This window comes from Scyliorhinus torazame, unplaced genomic scaffold (assembly GCF_047496885.1).
Source record: "Scyliorhinus torazame isolate Kashiwa2021f unplaced genomic scaffold, sScyTor2.1 scaffold_1070, whole genome shotgun sequence".
NCBI classification, from domain to species: domain Eukaryota; kingdom Metazoa; phylum Chordata; class Chondrichthyes; order Carcharhiniformes; family Scyliorhinidae; genus Scyliorhinus; species Scyliorhinus torazame.
In genome coordinates this window covers 29313-45971 of record NW_027308797.1, presented here as the reverse complement: position 1 = coordinate 45971, position 16659 = coordinate 29313, and the positions used below count along the sequence as shown (strand labels likewise).

Genomic DNA, 16659 nt, shown 5'->3' with positions numbered 1-16659 from the left:
ACACCCAGGTCTCTCTGCACAACAGCATGTTTTAATATTTTATCATTTAAATAATAATCCCTTTTGCTGTTATTCCTACCAAAATGGATAACCTCACATTTGTCAACATTGTATTCCATCTGCCAGACCCTAGCCCATTCACTTAGCCTATCCAAATCCCTCTGCAGACTTCCAGTATCCTCTGCACTTTTTGCTTTACCACTTATCTTAGTGTCGTCTGCAAACTTGGACACATTGCACTTGGTCCCCAACTCCAAATCATCTATGTAAATTGTGAACAGTTGTGGGCCCAACACTGATCCCTGAGGGACACCACTAGCTACTGATTGCCAACCAGAGAAACACCCATTAATCCCCACTCTTTGCTTTCTATTAATTAACCAATCCTCTATCCATGCTACTACTTTCCCCTTAATGTCATGCATCTTTATCTTATGCAACAACCTTTTGTGTGGCACCTTGTCAAAGGCTTTCTGGAAATCCAGATATACCACATCCATTGGCTCCCCGTTATCTACCGCACTGTTAATGTCCTCAAAAAATTCCACTAAATTAGTTAGGCACGACCTGCCCTTTATGAACCCATGCTGCGTCTGTCCAATGGGACAATTTCCATCCAGATGCCTCGCTATTTCTTCCTTGATGATAGATTCCAGCATCTTCCCTACTACCGAAGTTAAGCTCACTGGCCTATAATTACCCGCTTTCTGCCTACCTCCTTTTTTAAACAGTGGTGTCACGTTTGCTAATTTCCAATCCGCCGGGACCACCCCAGAGTCTAGTGAATTTTGGTCAATTATCACTAGTGCATTTGCAATTTCCCTAGCCATCTCTTTTAGCACTCTGGGATGCATTCCATCAGGGCCAGGAGACTTGTCTACCTTTAGCCCCATTAGCTTGCCCATCACTACCTCCTTGGTGATATCAATCCTCTCAAGGTCCTCACCTGTCATAGCCTCATTTCCATCAGTGACTGGCATGTTATTTGTGTCTTCCACTGTGAAGACCGACCCAAAAAACCTGTTCAGTTCCTTAGCCATTTCCTCATCTCCCATTATTAAATCTTCCTTCTCATCCTCTAAAGGACCAATATTTACCTTAGCCACTCTTTTTTGTTTTATGTATTTGTAGAAACTTTTACTATCTGTTTTTATATTCTGAGCAAGTTTACTCTCATAATCTATCTTACTCTTCTTTATAGCTTTTTTAGTAGCTTTCTGTTGCCCCCTAAAGATTTCCCAGTCCTCTAGCCTCCCACTGATCTTTGCTACTTTGTATGTTTTTTCCTTCAATTTGATACTCTCCCTTATTTCCTTAGATATCCACGGTCGATTTTCCCTCTTTACCATCCTTCCTTTTCGTTGGTATAAACCTTTGCTGGGCACTGTGAAAAATCACTTGGAAGGTTCTCCACTGTTCCTCAACTGTTTCACCATAAAGTCTTTGCTCCCAGTCTACCTCAGCTAGTTCTTCTCTCATCCCATTGTAATCTCCTTTGTTTAAGCACAAAACACTAGTGCTTGATTTTACCTTCTCACCCTCCATCTGTATTTTAAATTCCACCATATTGTGATCGCTCCTTCCGAGAGGATCCCTAACTATGAGATCCTGAATCAATCCTGTCTCATTACACAGGACCACAGTACGAAGTCTTACAACACCAGGTTAAAGTCCAACAGGTTTGTTTCGATGTCACTAGCTTTCGGAGCGCTGCTCCTTCCTCAGGTGAGGAAGGAGCAGCGCTTCGAAAGCTAGTGACATCGAAACAAACCTGTTGGACTTTAACCTGGTGTTGTAAGACTTCGTACTGTGCTCACCCCAGTCCAACGCCGGCATCTCCACATCATGGCTACACAGGACCAGATCTAGGACCGCTTGTTCCCTCGTAGGTTCCATTACATACTGTTCGAGGAAACTATCGCGGATACATTCTATAAACTCCTCCTCAAGGCTGCCTTGACTGACCTGGTTAAACCAATCAACATGTAGATTACAGCACCTGTATTGAAACAATCAGCACACGTGTTACAGCACCTGTATAGAAACAATCAGCATGCATGTTACAGCACCTGTATAGAAAGTCAGCACACGTGTTACAGCACCAGCACAGAAACTGTCAGCACGCGTGTTACAGCACCTGTATAGAAAGTCAGCACGCGTGTTACAGCACCTGTATAGAGAGTCAGCACGTGTGTTACAGCACCTGTACAGAAACAGCCAGCACGCGTGTTACAGCAGATAATCACAGGAACAGTGCACCATGTTTGCAATAACAGACGGGAGTGCCTGCAGCACAGTCGCCAGCTGGAAAGGACAAACTTTGGGAGTCTCTCCAATCCCTGTGGAGCACACTCTGGAACATTACTCCGAGGATCACTCTGCATCGGTCGTCACAAAGGAAGTAACAGATGTGGTTGGTCAACATACAGGGTTGATGCTGTATATTTGGACTCACAAAAAGAATTTGATAAAGACTTGTGGAAGATGAAAGCAGATAGGACGAGCACGAGCAGTACGGTGGTACAGTGGTTAGCACTGCTGCCTCACAGTGCCAGGGATCTGGATTCAATTCCAGCCTCGGGTGACTGTCTGTGTGGAATCTGCACGTTCTCCCAGTGTCTGCGTGGGTTTCCTCCGAGTGCTCCGGTTTCCTCCCACAGTCCAAAGATGTGTGGGTTAGTATGCAACAACCACAGGTTTGTCCCGGGTAGGATGGATGGTGGGTTCCAGAGCTGGCAGAGGGCAGGCATCAGAAGGATGGGAGATCTGTTCATAGACGGAAGCTTTCCCAGTTTGAAGGTGCTAGAGGACAAATTTAATCTGGCGCCAGGAAACGCCTTTAAATATCTGCAAGTACGAGCGTTCCTGAAAAAAACAGGTAGCGGCCTTTCCGACGCTGAGGATACAGGACAGGGTGGTCTCCGTCACCAGGGTGGGGGAGGGGAAGGCTCTTTTTGGGAGTCCAAATGATATCTACCAGGAACTACAGGAGGCGGAGGAAACCCCGGTTGAGGAGCTCAAGGGCAAGTGGGAGGAGGAGTTAGGTGAGGAGTTGGAAGCGGGTCTGTGGGCAGAGGTCCTGGGCAGGGTTAATTCCTCCTCATGTGCCAGGCTCAGTCTAATTCAATTTAAGATGGTCCACCGGGCACACATGACAGCAGCGAGAATGAGCAAGTTGTTTGGGGGTAGAAGGCAGTTGTGTGAGGTGCAAGGGCAGCCCTGCAAACCATGTCCACATGTTTTGGGCATGCCCGGAGCTTAGCGAGTTCTGGCAAGGGTTCGCAAGGGCAATGTCCAAGGTGCTTAACACACGGGTGGTGCGAGTCCAGAGATAGCGATCTTTGGAGTGTCAGAAGACCCGAAGTTCAGGAGGCGAAAGTGGCCGACGACGTCTTGGCCTTTGCCTCCCGGGTAGCCCGGAGACGGATTGTATTAATGTGGAGGGACTCGAAGCCCCCGAGTGTAGAGACTTGGGTTACGACATGGCTGGGTTTCTCAGCCTCGAGAAAATAAAGTTTGCCTTAAGAGGGTCTACGCTGGGGTTCTCTCGGCGGTGGCAGCCGTTCGTCGACTTTCTCGGGGAAAATTAAAATGTTAACAGCAGCAGCAATCCGTAGGGGGGTGGGGTGTGAGTGCTTCATTGGGATGGTGTGGGAAGACTGAGTCGCGTGGGGTAATGTCTATTTAATTGTTATTGTATATTCTCTTTTTGCACTATGTTAATGTTCACTCTAGTTTGTTTTGTTATTATTGTTACTACTGTTTTATTATGAAAAATTCTGCAAAACCTTAATAAAAATACTTTTTTAAAAAAGTGCAGGTTAGGTGGGGCTATCGGAATAGGGTGGGGGAGTGTGCTGAGGTGGGGGCTCTTTCGGAGGGTTGGTGCAGACAGGATGGGCCCCATGTCCTTCTGCACTGTAGGGATTGTATGGATTAATTGGACGATAACTTGGAACAAAAAGAGATAACATCACGGTGAACAAATATTTATCTGTCTTGTGGAATGTATGTAGTAGGTCCAGGGGTCAGTATTAGGATTGTTGTTTTGTTATATATAAATGATATAGGAAATAGGGAGCACAGCACAGGTTTGTGAACAATACAAAACTTTGCCCTGCAGTAAATAGTGAGGAGAATAATTGCAGACTTCAGGGGACTTTTACAGTCTGTTAAGTGGGAAGACTGGGTAAAATATAATGTGGATGAGTTTGACGTGATGTACTTGAGCAGAAATAACCCCTTGTGTGGGGTCTGGAACACCCCTTGTGTGGGGCCTGGAACACCCCTTGTGTGGGGTCTGGAACACCCCTTGTGTGGGGCCTGGAACACCCCTTGTGTGGGGTCTGGAACACCCCTTGTGGGGGGCCTGGAACACTCCTTGTTCTGGTCCTACTCACACCCTCTCCCACAATTCCGTTACATCGGTGACTGTATCGCTGCCGCTTCCCGCTCTTGTCTGAACCTGAAAAAGTTATTCAATTTCCACCCCCCTCTCTCACCTTCACATCGTCCATCTCCGACACTCCCTTCCCTGACCTCTGTCTCCATATCTGGTGACAGACTGACCACAAATATCAATTACAAACCCACCGACTCCCACAGCTACCTCGACTACAGCTCATCACAACCCAATTCCTGCAAGGACTCCATCCAATTCTCCCAGTTTCTCTGTCTCCGTCACATCGGTTCCGATGATACCACCTTTCAAACAGCGCTTTGCACATGTCTGCCTTTTCCTTAACCAAAGTTCACCTTTCACCCCATCAGTCTCCGAATTCAAAGGATCAGCCTCTGAAAGTTCCACCAACTTCAACATGATGCCACCACAAAACACATCTTCTCCTCACCTCCCCTGCCAACATTCCGTAGGGACTGTTCCCTCCATCACCCCCAACCCTTCATCCCCATCTCAAGCAATCGTTGAAGGTGCAATACCCTTCAGTTCTTCCCTCCTCACTGGCTTAAGGCTCAAACACTCCTTTCTGGTGAAGCAGTGATTCACTTGCATCTCCTACAATTTGGTCGACTATATTCGCTGCTCCCAATGGGGTTTCCTCGACACTGGGAGACGAAATGCAGATAGGGTGACCACTTTTCAGGACACCTTCACTCTGTCAGCAAGCATGACCCCAACATTTTCTGTTGCTTGTCATTTCAACTGAGCATCATGCTCTCACATCCACATGTCCATCCTCAGCCTGCGCAATGTTCCAGTGAAACCCAATACAAACTGGAGCAACCTCATCTTGCAATTAGGCACGTTACAGTCTTCCGGACTCAACTTGCAGATAAAACTGTGTCAGAGGGTGGGAGGCCTTTAGGGAGGAGATGCGAGAGTGCAGGGCAAGAGGAGATAGCGAGAGTGCAGGGCAAGAGGAGACAGCGAGAGTGCAGGGCAAGAGGAGATAGCGAGAGTGCAGGGCAAGAGGAGATTGCGAGAGTGCAGGGCAAGAGGAGACAGCGAGAGTGCAGGGCAAGAGGAGATTGCGAGAGTGCAGGGCAAGAGGAGACAGCGAGAGTGCAGGGCAAGAGGAGACAGCGAGAGTGCAGGGCAAGAGGAGATTGCGAGAGTACAGGGCAAGAGGAGACAGCGAGAGTGCAGGGCAAGAGGAGATTGCGAGAGTACAGGGCAAGAGGATACAGCGAGAGTACAGGGCAAGAGGAGATAGCGAGAGTGCAGGGCAAGAGGAGATTGCGAGAGTACAGGGCAAGAGGATACAGCGAGAGTACAGGGCAAGAGGAGATTGCGAGAGTGCAGGGCAAGAGGAGATAGCGAGAGTGCAGGGCAAGAGGAGATAGCGAGAGTGCAGGGCAAGAGGAGACAGCGAGAGTGCAGGGCAAGAGGAGATAGCGAGAGTGCAGGGCAAGAGGAGACAGCGAGAGTGCAGGGCAAGAGGAGATAGCGAGAGTGCAGGGCAAGAGGAGACAGCGAGAGTGCAGGGCAAGAGGAGATAGCGAGAGTGCAGGGCAAGAGGAGACAGCGTGAGTGCAGGGCAAGAGGAGACAGCGAGAGTGCAGGACAAGAGGAGATAGCGAGAGTGCAGGGCAAGAGGAGACAGCGTGAGTGCAGGGCAAGAGGAGACAGCGAGAGTGCAGGGCAAGAGGAGACAGCGTGAGTGCAGGGCAAGAGGAGACAGCGTGAGTGCAGGGCAAGAGGAGACAGCGAGAGTGCAGGGCAAGAGGAGACAGCGTGAGTGCAGGGCAAGAGGAGACAGCGAGAGTGCAGGGCAAGAGGAGACAGCGTGAGTGCAGGGCAAGAGGAGACAGCGTGAGTGCAGGGCAAGAGGAGACAGCGTGAGTGCAGGGCAAGAGGAGACAGCGAGAGTGCAGGGCAAGAGGAGATAGCGAGAGTGCAGGGCAAGAGGAGATAGCGAGAGTGCAGGGCAAGAGGAGACAGCGTGAGTGCAGGGCAAGAGGAGACAGCGAGAGTGCAGGGCAAGAGGAGATTGCGAGAGTGCAGGGCAAGAGGAGACAGCGAGAGTGCAGGGCAAGAGGAGATAGCGAGAGTGCAGGACAAGAGGAGACAGCGAGAGTGCAGGGCAAGAGGAGACAGCGAGAGTGCAGGGCAAGAGGAGACAGCGAGAGTGCAGGGCAAGAGGAGACAGCGAGAGTGCAGGGCAAGAGGAGACAGCGAGAGTGCAGGGCAAGAGGAGACAGCGAGAGTGCAGGGCAAGTGTTTTCCTGTAAAGACAAAGGGCAGAGAACCCGGAATGTCCAGGGACATAAAGGTCAGGATCGAGTGAAAAAGAGAAGCTTATTGCTGATGCGAAAGACTCAAAACTGCAGAGTCCCTGCAGGAGTGTAAAAAGTGCAGGTGGAATTAAAGAACATGGAACATACAGTGCAGAAGGAGGCCATTCGGCCCATCGAGTCTGCAGCGACCCACTTAAGCCCTCACTTCCACCCTATCCCCGTAACCCAATAACTCCTCCTAACATTTTTGCTCACTAAGGGCAATTTATCATGGCCAATCCACCTAACCTGCACGTCTTTGGACTGTGGGAGGAAACCGGAGTACCCGGAGGAAACCCACGCAGACACGGGGAGGATGTGCAGACTCCGCACAGACAGTGACCCAAGCCGGAAATCGAACCTGGGACCCTGACGCTGTAAAGCAACAGTGCTAACCACTGTGTTACCCATGGCAGATTGGTCAAGAAATTAAGGTCCCGGGGGTACAAGGAAAAGTGTCACATTGGAAGCAGAATTGGCTGAGAGGCAGGAAGCAGAAGGCGACGGTAGAGGGATGTTCCTGTGACTGGAAATCTGTTTCCAGTGGGATTCGCAGGGCTTGGTGCTGGGGTCCTTGTTATTTGTGCTGCACATTAATCATCTGCACTGAAATGTAAGAGGTATGATCAAAACGTTCACGGAAGACATGAAAATTGGTGGGGTGATCAATAGTCAGGAGGAATACCCCAGACTGCGGGGGGAGAGTCACAGACTGCGGGGGGAGAGTCACAGACTGCGGGGGGAGAGTCACAGACTGCGGGAGGATATCAATGGACTGGTCAGGTGGGGAGAGCAGTGCCAAGTGATGTTATGCGCTTGGGGATTGCAACATGGCAAAGGATTACACTACGAATGGTAAGACCGTGGAAAGTATCGGAGTGAATATCCCAGTGGTGCCCAACCTGTGCACCAGGGCACAGAAGCTTGTAAATGTCCGGCGGCCTGCTGCCAGAATGGCTCGGTGACTGCAGTACTGGCAGCGGAAGGTGGGCAAGCGGGGTCTGGAAGGAGAATAGCCCCCGGTCTGGCAGCCCAGCTTCGGACTTCCTGCGGGTCTGAGTGGCAGGTACATCGAATAAAAATAAAAAATAATCCAGATTGGTCTCCAACTTCCAAATGGTTCAAACAATTGATCCAAGTGCGTGGAGGCGACAGAGTCAAACACACAGAAATGTTTGTCTTTACCCAGGAGCCCCTTCACTGGGCAGTGTTGGCCGGTGGGAGGAATGATGGGACTCCTGTTTGAACCCAGTGCTGTTCCTCAGTTTTAGGTTAACCTGTCCTGTCCCGTGCAATTCCAACATCTCTGCTCACATTTCACGTTCTCATCCAACAGTTCAGCAATGGGATTTTTTTTAAAGCATCGTAACGGGCAGCACGGTAGCGCAGTGGTTAGCACTGCTGCCTCACGGCGCCGAGGTCCCAGGTTCGATCCTGGCCCCGGGTCACTATCCGTGTGGAGTTTGCACATTCTCCCCGTGTCTGCGTGGGTCTCACCCCCACAACCCAAAGTTGTGCAGCGTAGGTGGATTGGCCATATCTTTTTATTAAAACAGTAAAAAAGAATTGGGCACTGAAATTTATTTAGAAAAGTAATTCCACGGGTTTCTTCTAAACTCCAGCGAATACAATCCTAACCGACTCAATCTCTCCTCATACGCCAGTCCCGCCATCTCAGGAATCAGTCTGGTAAACCTTCGCTGTGCTCCCTCTGGAGCAAGAAGATCCTTCCTCAGATAAGGAGACCCAAACTGTACACAGTATTCCAGGTGTGGCCTCACCAAGGCTCCTGTATAATTGCAGCAAGACATCCCTGCTCCTGTACTCCAATCCTCTCGCCGTGAAGGCCAACATACAGTGGTTAGCACTGCTGCCTCATGGCACTGAGAACCCGGCTTTGATCCCAGCTCCGGATCACTGTCTGTGTGGAGTTTGCATATTGTCCCTGTGCCTGAGAGGGTCGTACCCCCACAACCCAAAGATGTGCAGGGTATGTGGATTGGCCATGCTAAATTGCCCCTTAATTGGAAAAACTTTAAAAAGGCCAGCATACCATTAGCCTTCTTTACCACCTGCTGTACCTGCATGCTTACCTTCAGCGACTGGTGCACAAGGACACCCAGGTCTTCGTGCACATTCCCCTCACCTAATTTATGGCCATTCAGATAATAGTCTGCCTTCTCGTTTTTGCTACCAAAGTGGATAACCTCATATTTCTCCACATTATACTGCATCTGCCATTCGTTTACCCACTCACACACAGCAAAAACACAGCAAAGCGCAGTCCTGGCCCGATATCAAGGAGAGGACGGTAACCAGGAACGAGTTTGTCAGTTAATCCTCCTCGCCAGCCTGAGTGTAGTTCAGCCCCAGGGTTTGGACACAAGATCCCCCTTGACCCCAGCATGAAGAGGATTTCTTTCACTCACTCACTCTCTCTTCCTCAAGTCACAAGAACTGATCAGTAACACTCACTTCATGTCCTCGGACTCTGCCCCATAGCAGCTCTCGCACCGGTCTGGGTCCAGTCTCGTGGAATTGAAAACTTCTTCCTGTTTTCCCAATACTGAAACAGAGAGAAACAACTTCATATATGGAGAGGGGTGGGGCACGAGCCAGGCAGGAGTGAGATAGACAGAGAGATCAACACATCAGAACATGGACCCAGAGAGACAGAACACGCAAAACATGGACCCAGAGAGACAGAACACGCGAAACATGGACCCAGAGAGACAGAACACGCGAAACATGGACCCAGAGAGACAGAACACACGAAAAATGGACCCAGAGAGACAGAACATGCGAAACATGGACCCAGAGAGACAGAACACACGAAACATGGACCCAGAGAGACAGAACACATGAAACATGGACCCAGAGAGACAGAACACATGGAACATGGACCCAGAGAGACAGAACATGTGAAATATGGACCTAGAGAGAGAGAACACACGGAACATGGACCCAGAGAGACAGAACACGTGGAACATGGACCCAGAGAGACAGAACACGTGAAACATGGACCCAGAGAGACAGAACACGTGGAACATGGACCCAGAGAGACAGAACACGTGGAACATGTACCCAGAGAGACAGAACACATGAAACATGGACCGAGAGACAGAACACACGGAACATGGACCCAGAGAGACAGAACACGTGGAACATGAACCCAGAGAGACAGAACACATGGAACATGGACCCAGAGAGACAGAACACGTGGAACATGGACCCAGAGAGACAGAACACGTGGAACATGGACCCAGAGAAAGAACAGATATTTGCAGGAGTATTTTTTTTATCCGTTTCTGCCTCCTCATGATCCATGTATTGATTCACTGGCTAGGTTTATATTCCGGGTGGCTCTGTCTATTAGTGCATAGGTAGTGTCAGATAAGCTAAATAAAGGAAAGCTGTTCCCATTAGATAATGGTACAAGGACTGGGAGATACAGATTGTTGAATTTGGGCAGTAGATGCTGATGGGGTGTGAGGATGAACTGTTTAACACAGCAGGCTGTAATAACCAGGAACTCTCTGCCTGTGAGGACAATGGAAATGGAGATGAATGATGTCCGGAAGAAATTGTACAGGCACTTGGATGTAAATAAACCTGCAGGGCGACAGGGATTGAACGAGAGAATGGAACCGACCCTCTAAGAGCTCTCCACCAGGCCCACTTCCCCATAACGTTTGAGAGGGTAACAAAGAGTCTAACATGAGTTTGAGAGTCAAACAAAACTAATATTTACACAGCACCAGCAATTTGCTATTGGTTTACACTCCAGCCGCACCTAACTGGCTGGCTCTAATTATACAACAGAAGGGCTTAACGATTATCACGCCCTCTGAGCGGCATTGCAGCACAGTGGTTAGCACTATTGCTTCACAGCTCCAGGGTCCCAGGTTCGATTCCTGGCTTGGGTCACTGTCTGTGAGGAGTCTGCACGTTCTCCCCGTGTCTGCGTGGGTTTCCTCCGGTGCTCCGGTTTCCTCCCACAAGTCCCAAAAGACGTGCTGTTAGGTGAATTGGATATTCTGAATTCTCCCTCTGTGTACCCGAACAGGCGCCGGAGTGTGGCGACTAGGGGCTTTTCACAGTAACTTCATTGCAATGTTTGTTTTTTTTTCAACGCATTTTATTCAAACTTGTATCAAAGTAGGTTACAGCAAATAAATACCCCGGAAAACATTCTTCCCAACAATCAGCTATACAGTTTGTTGATTTATCTCCTTTTTCACCCCCACCCCTGTGACGAACAGCCGCTCAAACGCGGTCACAAACATCCCCCACCTTTTCTCAAACTCCTCTGCTGAGCCTCTTAACTCATACTTTATCTTCTCTAACCACAGGAAGTCATACAGGTCACCCAATCATGCTGCTACCCCCGGCGGCGATGCCGACCGCCACTCCAGCAAAATTCATCGCCGTGCGAGAGGCGAAGGCCAAGACATCGGCCTTCCTCCTCTCCATGAGCTCAGGCTTCTCTGAAACCCCAAGTATCGCCACCAAAGGGTTCAGGTCCACTCCCTCCTCCACTATCCTGGCTAAGACCGCGAACACTCCCACCCAGAATCTTCCCGATTTTTCGCAACCCCAAAACATGTGCGCGTGATTCGCTGGTCCTCGTCCTCACCTCTCACACTCATCTGCTACCCCCTGAAAGAACCCACTCATTCTCGCCCGAGTCATATGCACCCTGTGCACCACCTTAAACTGCATCAGGCTCATCCTTGCACAAGAGGAGGTCCCGTTTACTCTTCGCAGTGCCTCATTCCATACTCCCCAATTGATCTCCATTCCCAACTCCACTTCCCATTTCTCCGTGATCTTCACCACCTGCCCGCCTCCCTGCTCCCCCAGCCACTTATATATCCCTAATTCTTCCCTCCCCTTCCACATCCGGAAGCAGCAGTCGCTCCAGCAGGGTGTATCCCGGCAACCTAGGAAACCCCTTCCAGACCTTTTGTGCAAAGTCCCTAACCTGCAGATACCTGAACTCACTCCCCCTCGGCAGCTCTACCCTCTCCCTTAGCCCCTCCAGACTGGCGAACCTTCCTCCAAATACAAATCCCTCACCTTGACCAGCCCCACTTCCCTCCACCTCCTGTATACACTATCCATCCCCCCCGGCTCAAACCCATGACTCTCGCACACCGGTGTTAGCACCGACATCCCTTCCACCCTAAAATGCCTCCTCAGCTGATTCCATGTCTTCACCGTGGACTGCACCACTGGGCTCCCTGAATACCTACTCGGAGCCATTGGCAATGCTGCCGTCACCATAGCCCTCAAACTAGACCCCTTACAAGATTCCTCCTCCATCCTAACCCACTCTACCCCTTCTCCTTCCCACCGCCGCACCTTGTCCACAATCGCCACCCAATAATAATGAAGCAGGTTCGGCAACGCCAACCCCCCCTGCAGCCTCTGCCTCTGTAGCAGGGTCCTCCCCACCCTTGGCACCTTCCCCGCCCATACAAAGTCAGAGATGATTGTGTCCACTTTCCAAAAAAAGGCCTTTGGTATAAAGATCGGGAGAGCCTGAAAGATAAACAAGAACCTTGGCAGGATATTTATTTTCACCACTTGGACCCTCCCCGCCAATGTTAAGTGCAGTGTATCCCACCTCTTAAGATCCTCCCTGGCCTCCTCCACCAGCTTCGTTAAGTTCCACTTATGGAGCCCCGTCCATTCCCTCGCTACCTGAATCCCCAAAGTACCTAAACCTATCCCTCGCTACCGTAAATGGCATCCCCCCTAAATTAGCCCGCTGTGCCAGCTCATTCACTGGAATACCTCGCTTTTCCCTACATTCAGCTTGTACTCCGAGAACCCTCCAAACCTCCCCAACAGGCCCATAATCCTTCCCATACTCTCCAAGGGATCCGAAACATACAGCAAGAGTTCATCGGCATAGAGCGACACCCGATGCTCCCTCTGTCCCCTCATTATCCCCCGCCACTCTGCCAACCCCCTCAGAGCCATCGCCAATGGTTCTATGGGCAGCGCAAACAGCAGCGGCGACAGCGGGCACCCCTGCCTCGTATCCGTGTAAGTCAAAGCTTCGGGAGCTCATATCATTTGTCCTCACCCTCGCCCTTGGTGCCACATACAGCAACCGCACCCATGCCACAAATCTGAGCCGAAACCCAAAACTTCGAACAAGTACCGCCACTCCACCCGATCAAATGCTTTCTCCGTGTCCATGGACACCACCACCTCCGGTACCAGAGCCTTCGACGGATTCATCACCACATTCAACAGCCGTCGTATATTACTCGCGAGCTGCCTGCCCTTCACGAAGCCTGTTTGATCTTCTGCAACCACCCCTGGGACACAGTCCTCCATCCTCCCCGCCAACAACTTAGCCAAGACTTGAACATCCGTGTTCAATAGTGATCTGGGTCTATACGACCCACATTCCACCAACTTCATTGCAACGTTAATGGAGAGACACCACAGACCGGCTTGTGACACGAATGAAGATTATCGGGGGGGCTCATATTCCCTAAAATACACCATGTGGTAACCAATTGTCTGTACCCAATAGGATCTGTGCAGGTTAAAAGACCATCGTTTCCCCCAACCGCCCCCCCCCCCCCCCCACCAAAAGTCTGAAGAATCCACTGAGTTGGTCCATCAGCGCGGCGCCAGAGGAAGATCCCGAGGATGCGGATCCGCCGCGTCTGATCCGGCAATCGGTGCGCGAGGAGCAGAGAGACTGCCGGAGGAATCTGCCAGAGAAGCGACCTCCTGACAATGTAAAAACATAAGAACATAAGAACTAAAAACAGGAGTAGGCCATCTGGCCCCTCGAGCCTGCTCCGCCATTTAATGAGATCATGGCTGATCTTTGTGGACTCAGCTCCACTTTCCGGCCCGCACACCATATCCCCGAATCCCTTTATATAATGTGGTCTAGATGCTTATGTAAAATGGTAATGATGGGTGTGTCCAGAAGCAGGGGTCACAGTCTGAGGATTTAGGGTAAACCATTTCGGACATAGATCAGGGGCGCGATTCTCCGACCCCCCGCCGGGTTGGAGAATCGCCGGGAGCTGGCGTGAATCTCGCCCCGTGTCCCGAATTCTCCTCCAGCAGAGATTCGGCGGGGGCGGGAATCGTGCCGCTCCGGTCGGCGGGCTCCCCCGGCCAGCCGGCGTGGATTGAACCACCTACCTTACCAGCGGGAGCAGACGGCGCGGGCAGGCTCCGGGGTCCTGGGTGGGGCGCGGGGCGATCTGGCCCCGGGGGGTGCCCCCACGGTGGCCTGGCCCACGATCGGGGCCCACTGATCCGCGGGCGGGCCTGTGCCGTGGGGGCACTCTTTTTCTTCCGCCTTCGCCATGGTCTCCACTAGGGCGGAGGCGGAAGAGACTCCCTTCACTGCGCATGCGCAGGGATGCCGTGAGCGGCCGCTGACGCTCCCGCACATGCGTCGCCCGGCGAAGTCCTTTCGGCGCCATCTGGTGTGGCGCCAAAGGCCTTTCCCGCCAGCCGGCGGGGCAGAAATCACTCCGGCGCGGGCCTAACCCCTCAAGGTGAGGGCTTGGCCCCTAAAAGTGCAGAGAATTCGGCACCATTGGGGCGGCCCGATGCCGGAGTGGTTCCCGTCACTCCATTACGCTGGATTCCCCCACCCCGCCGGGTAGGGGAGAATCCCGGCCAAGAAGATATTTCTTCACACAAAGAGTGGTGAGCCTGTGGAATTCATTACCACAGGAAGTAGTTGATGCTAAAACTTTGAATATATTCAAGAGGCGGCTGGATATAGCACTTGGGGAGAATGGGATCAAAGGCTAGCGGGGAGAAAGCAGGATTAGGCTATTGAGCTGGATGATCAGCCATGATGGTGATGAATGGCGGAGCAGGCTCGAAGACCCGCAGAGTGACGCCGGGGACCCGCAGAGTGACGCCCGAGACCCGCAGAGTGACGCCAGGGACCCGCAGAGTGACGCCAGGGACCCGCAGAGTGACGCCGGGGACCCGCAGAGTGACGCCGGGGACCCGCAGAGAGACGCCAGGGACCCGCAGAGTGACGCCAGGGACCCGCAGAGTGACGCCGGGGACCCGCAGGGTGACGCCGGGGACCCGCAGAGTGACGCCGGGGACCCGCAGAGTGACGCCAGGGACCCGCAGAGTGACGCCAGGGACCCGCAGGGTGACGCCGGGGACCCGCAGAGTGACGCCGGGGACCCGCAGAGTGACGCCGGGGACCCGCAGAGTGACGCCAGCGACCCGCAGAGTGACGCCGGGGACCCGCAGAGTGACGCCGGGGACCCGCAGAGTGACGCCAGCGACCCGCAGAGTGACGCCGGGGACCCGCAGAGTGACGCCAGGGACCCGCAGAGTGACGCCGGGGACCCGCAGAGTGACGCCGGGGACCCGCAGGGTGACGCCGGGGACCCGCAGAGTGACGCCAGGGACCCGCAGAGTGACGCCGGGGACCCGCAGAGTGACGCCAGGGACCCGCAGAGTGACGCCAGGGACCCGCAGAGTGACGCCCGAGACCCGCAGAGTGACGCCGGCGACCCGCAGAGTGACGCCGGGGACCCGCAGAGTGACGCCCGAGACCCGCAGAGTGACGCCGGCGACCCGCAGAGTGACGCCGGGGACCCGCAGAGTGACGCCGGGGACCCGCAGAGTGACGCCGGGGACCCGCAGAGTGACGCCCGAGACCCGCAGAGTGACGCCCGAGACCCGCAGAGTGACGCCAGCGACCCGCAGAGTGACGCCAGCGACCCGCAGAGTGACGCCAGCGACCCGCAGAGTGACGCCAGCGACCCGCAGAGTGACGCCAGCGACCCGCAGAGTGACGCCGGGGACCCGCAGAGTGACGCCCGAGACCCGCAGAGTGACGCCCGAGACCCGCAGAGTGACGCCAGCGACCCGCAGAGTGACGCCAGGGACCCGCAGAGTGACGCCGGGGACCCGCAGAGTGACGCCAGGGACCCGCAGAGTGACGCCGGGGACCCGCAGAGTGACGCCGGGGACCCGCAGAGTGACGCCGGGGACCCGCAGAGTGACGCCGGGGACCCGCAGAGTGACGCCGGGGACCCGCAGAGTGACGCCCGGGACCCGCAGAGTGACGCCGGGGACCCGCAGAGTGACGCCAGCGACCCGCAGAGTGACGCCCGAGACCCGCAGAGTGACGCCCGAGACCCGCAGAGTGACGCCAGGGACCCGCAGAGTGACGCCGGGGACCCGCAGAGTGACGCCGGGGACCCGCAGAGTGACGCCGGGGACCCGCAGAGTGACGCCCGAGACCCGCAGAGTGACGCCCGAGACCCGCAGAGTGACGCCAGCGACCCGCAGAGTGACGCCAGGGACCCGCAGAGTGACGCCGGGGACCCGCAGAGTGACGCCGGGGACCCGCAGAGTAACGCCGGCGACCCGCAGAGTGACGCCGGCGACCCGCAGAGTGACGCCGGGGACCCGCAGAGTGACGCCGGGGACCCGCAGAGTGACGCCGGGGACCCGCAGAGTGACGCCAGCGACCCGCAGAGTGACGCCAGCGACCCGCAGAGTGACGCCGGGGACCCGCAGAGTGACGCCAGCGACCCGCAGAGTGACGCCAGCGACCCGCAGAGTGACGCCAGCGACCCGCAGAGTGACGCCGGGGACCCGCAGAGTGACGCCAGCGACCCGCAGAGTGACGCCGGGGACCCGCAGAGTGACGCCGGGGACCCGCAGAGTGACGCCAGCGACCCGCAGAGTGACGCCCGGGACCCGCAGAGTGACGCCGGGGACCCGCAGAGTGACGCCAGCGACCCGCAGAGTGACGCCCGGGACCCGCAGAGTGACGCCGGGGACCCGCAGAGTGACGCCAGCGACCCGCAGAGTGACGCCCGAGACCCGCAGAGTGACGCCGGGGACCCGCAGAGTGACGCCAGCGACCCGCAGAGTGACACCGGGGACCCG

General features: G+C 54.0%; 1 protein-coding gene across 1 annotated transcript in view; it reads right to left on the bottom strand.

Moving 5' to 3' along the window:
• LOC140406994 (endoplasmic reticulum-Golgi intermediate compartment protein 3-like) overlaps nt 1-16659 on the bottom strand; it is a 55942-nt gene that overhangs the window by 17350 nt on the left and 21933 nt on the right. The window contains exon 4 of the mRNA XM_072494798.1: nt 9211-9301. Coding sequence (XP_072350899.1) covers nt 9211-9301 — 91 coding nt within the window. The remainder of the gene's footprint in view (nt 1-9210; nt 9302-16659) is intronic.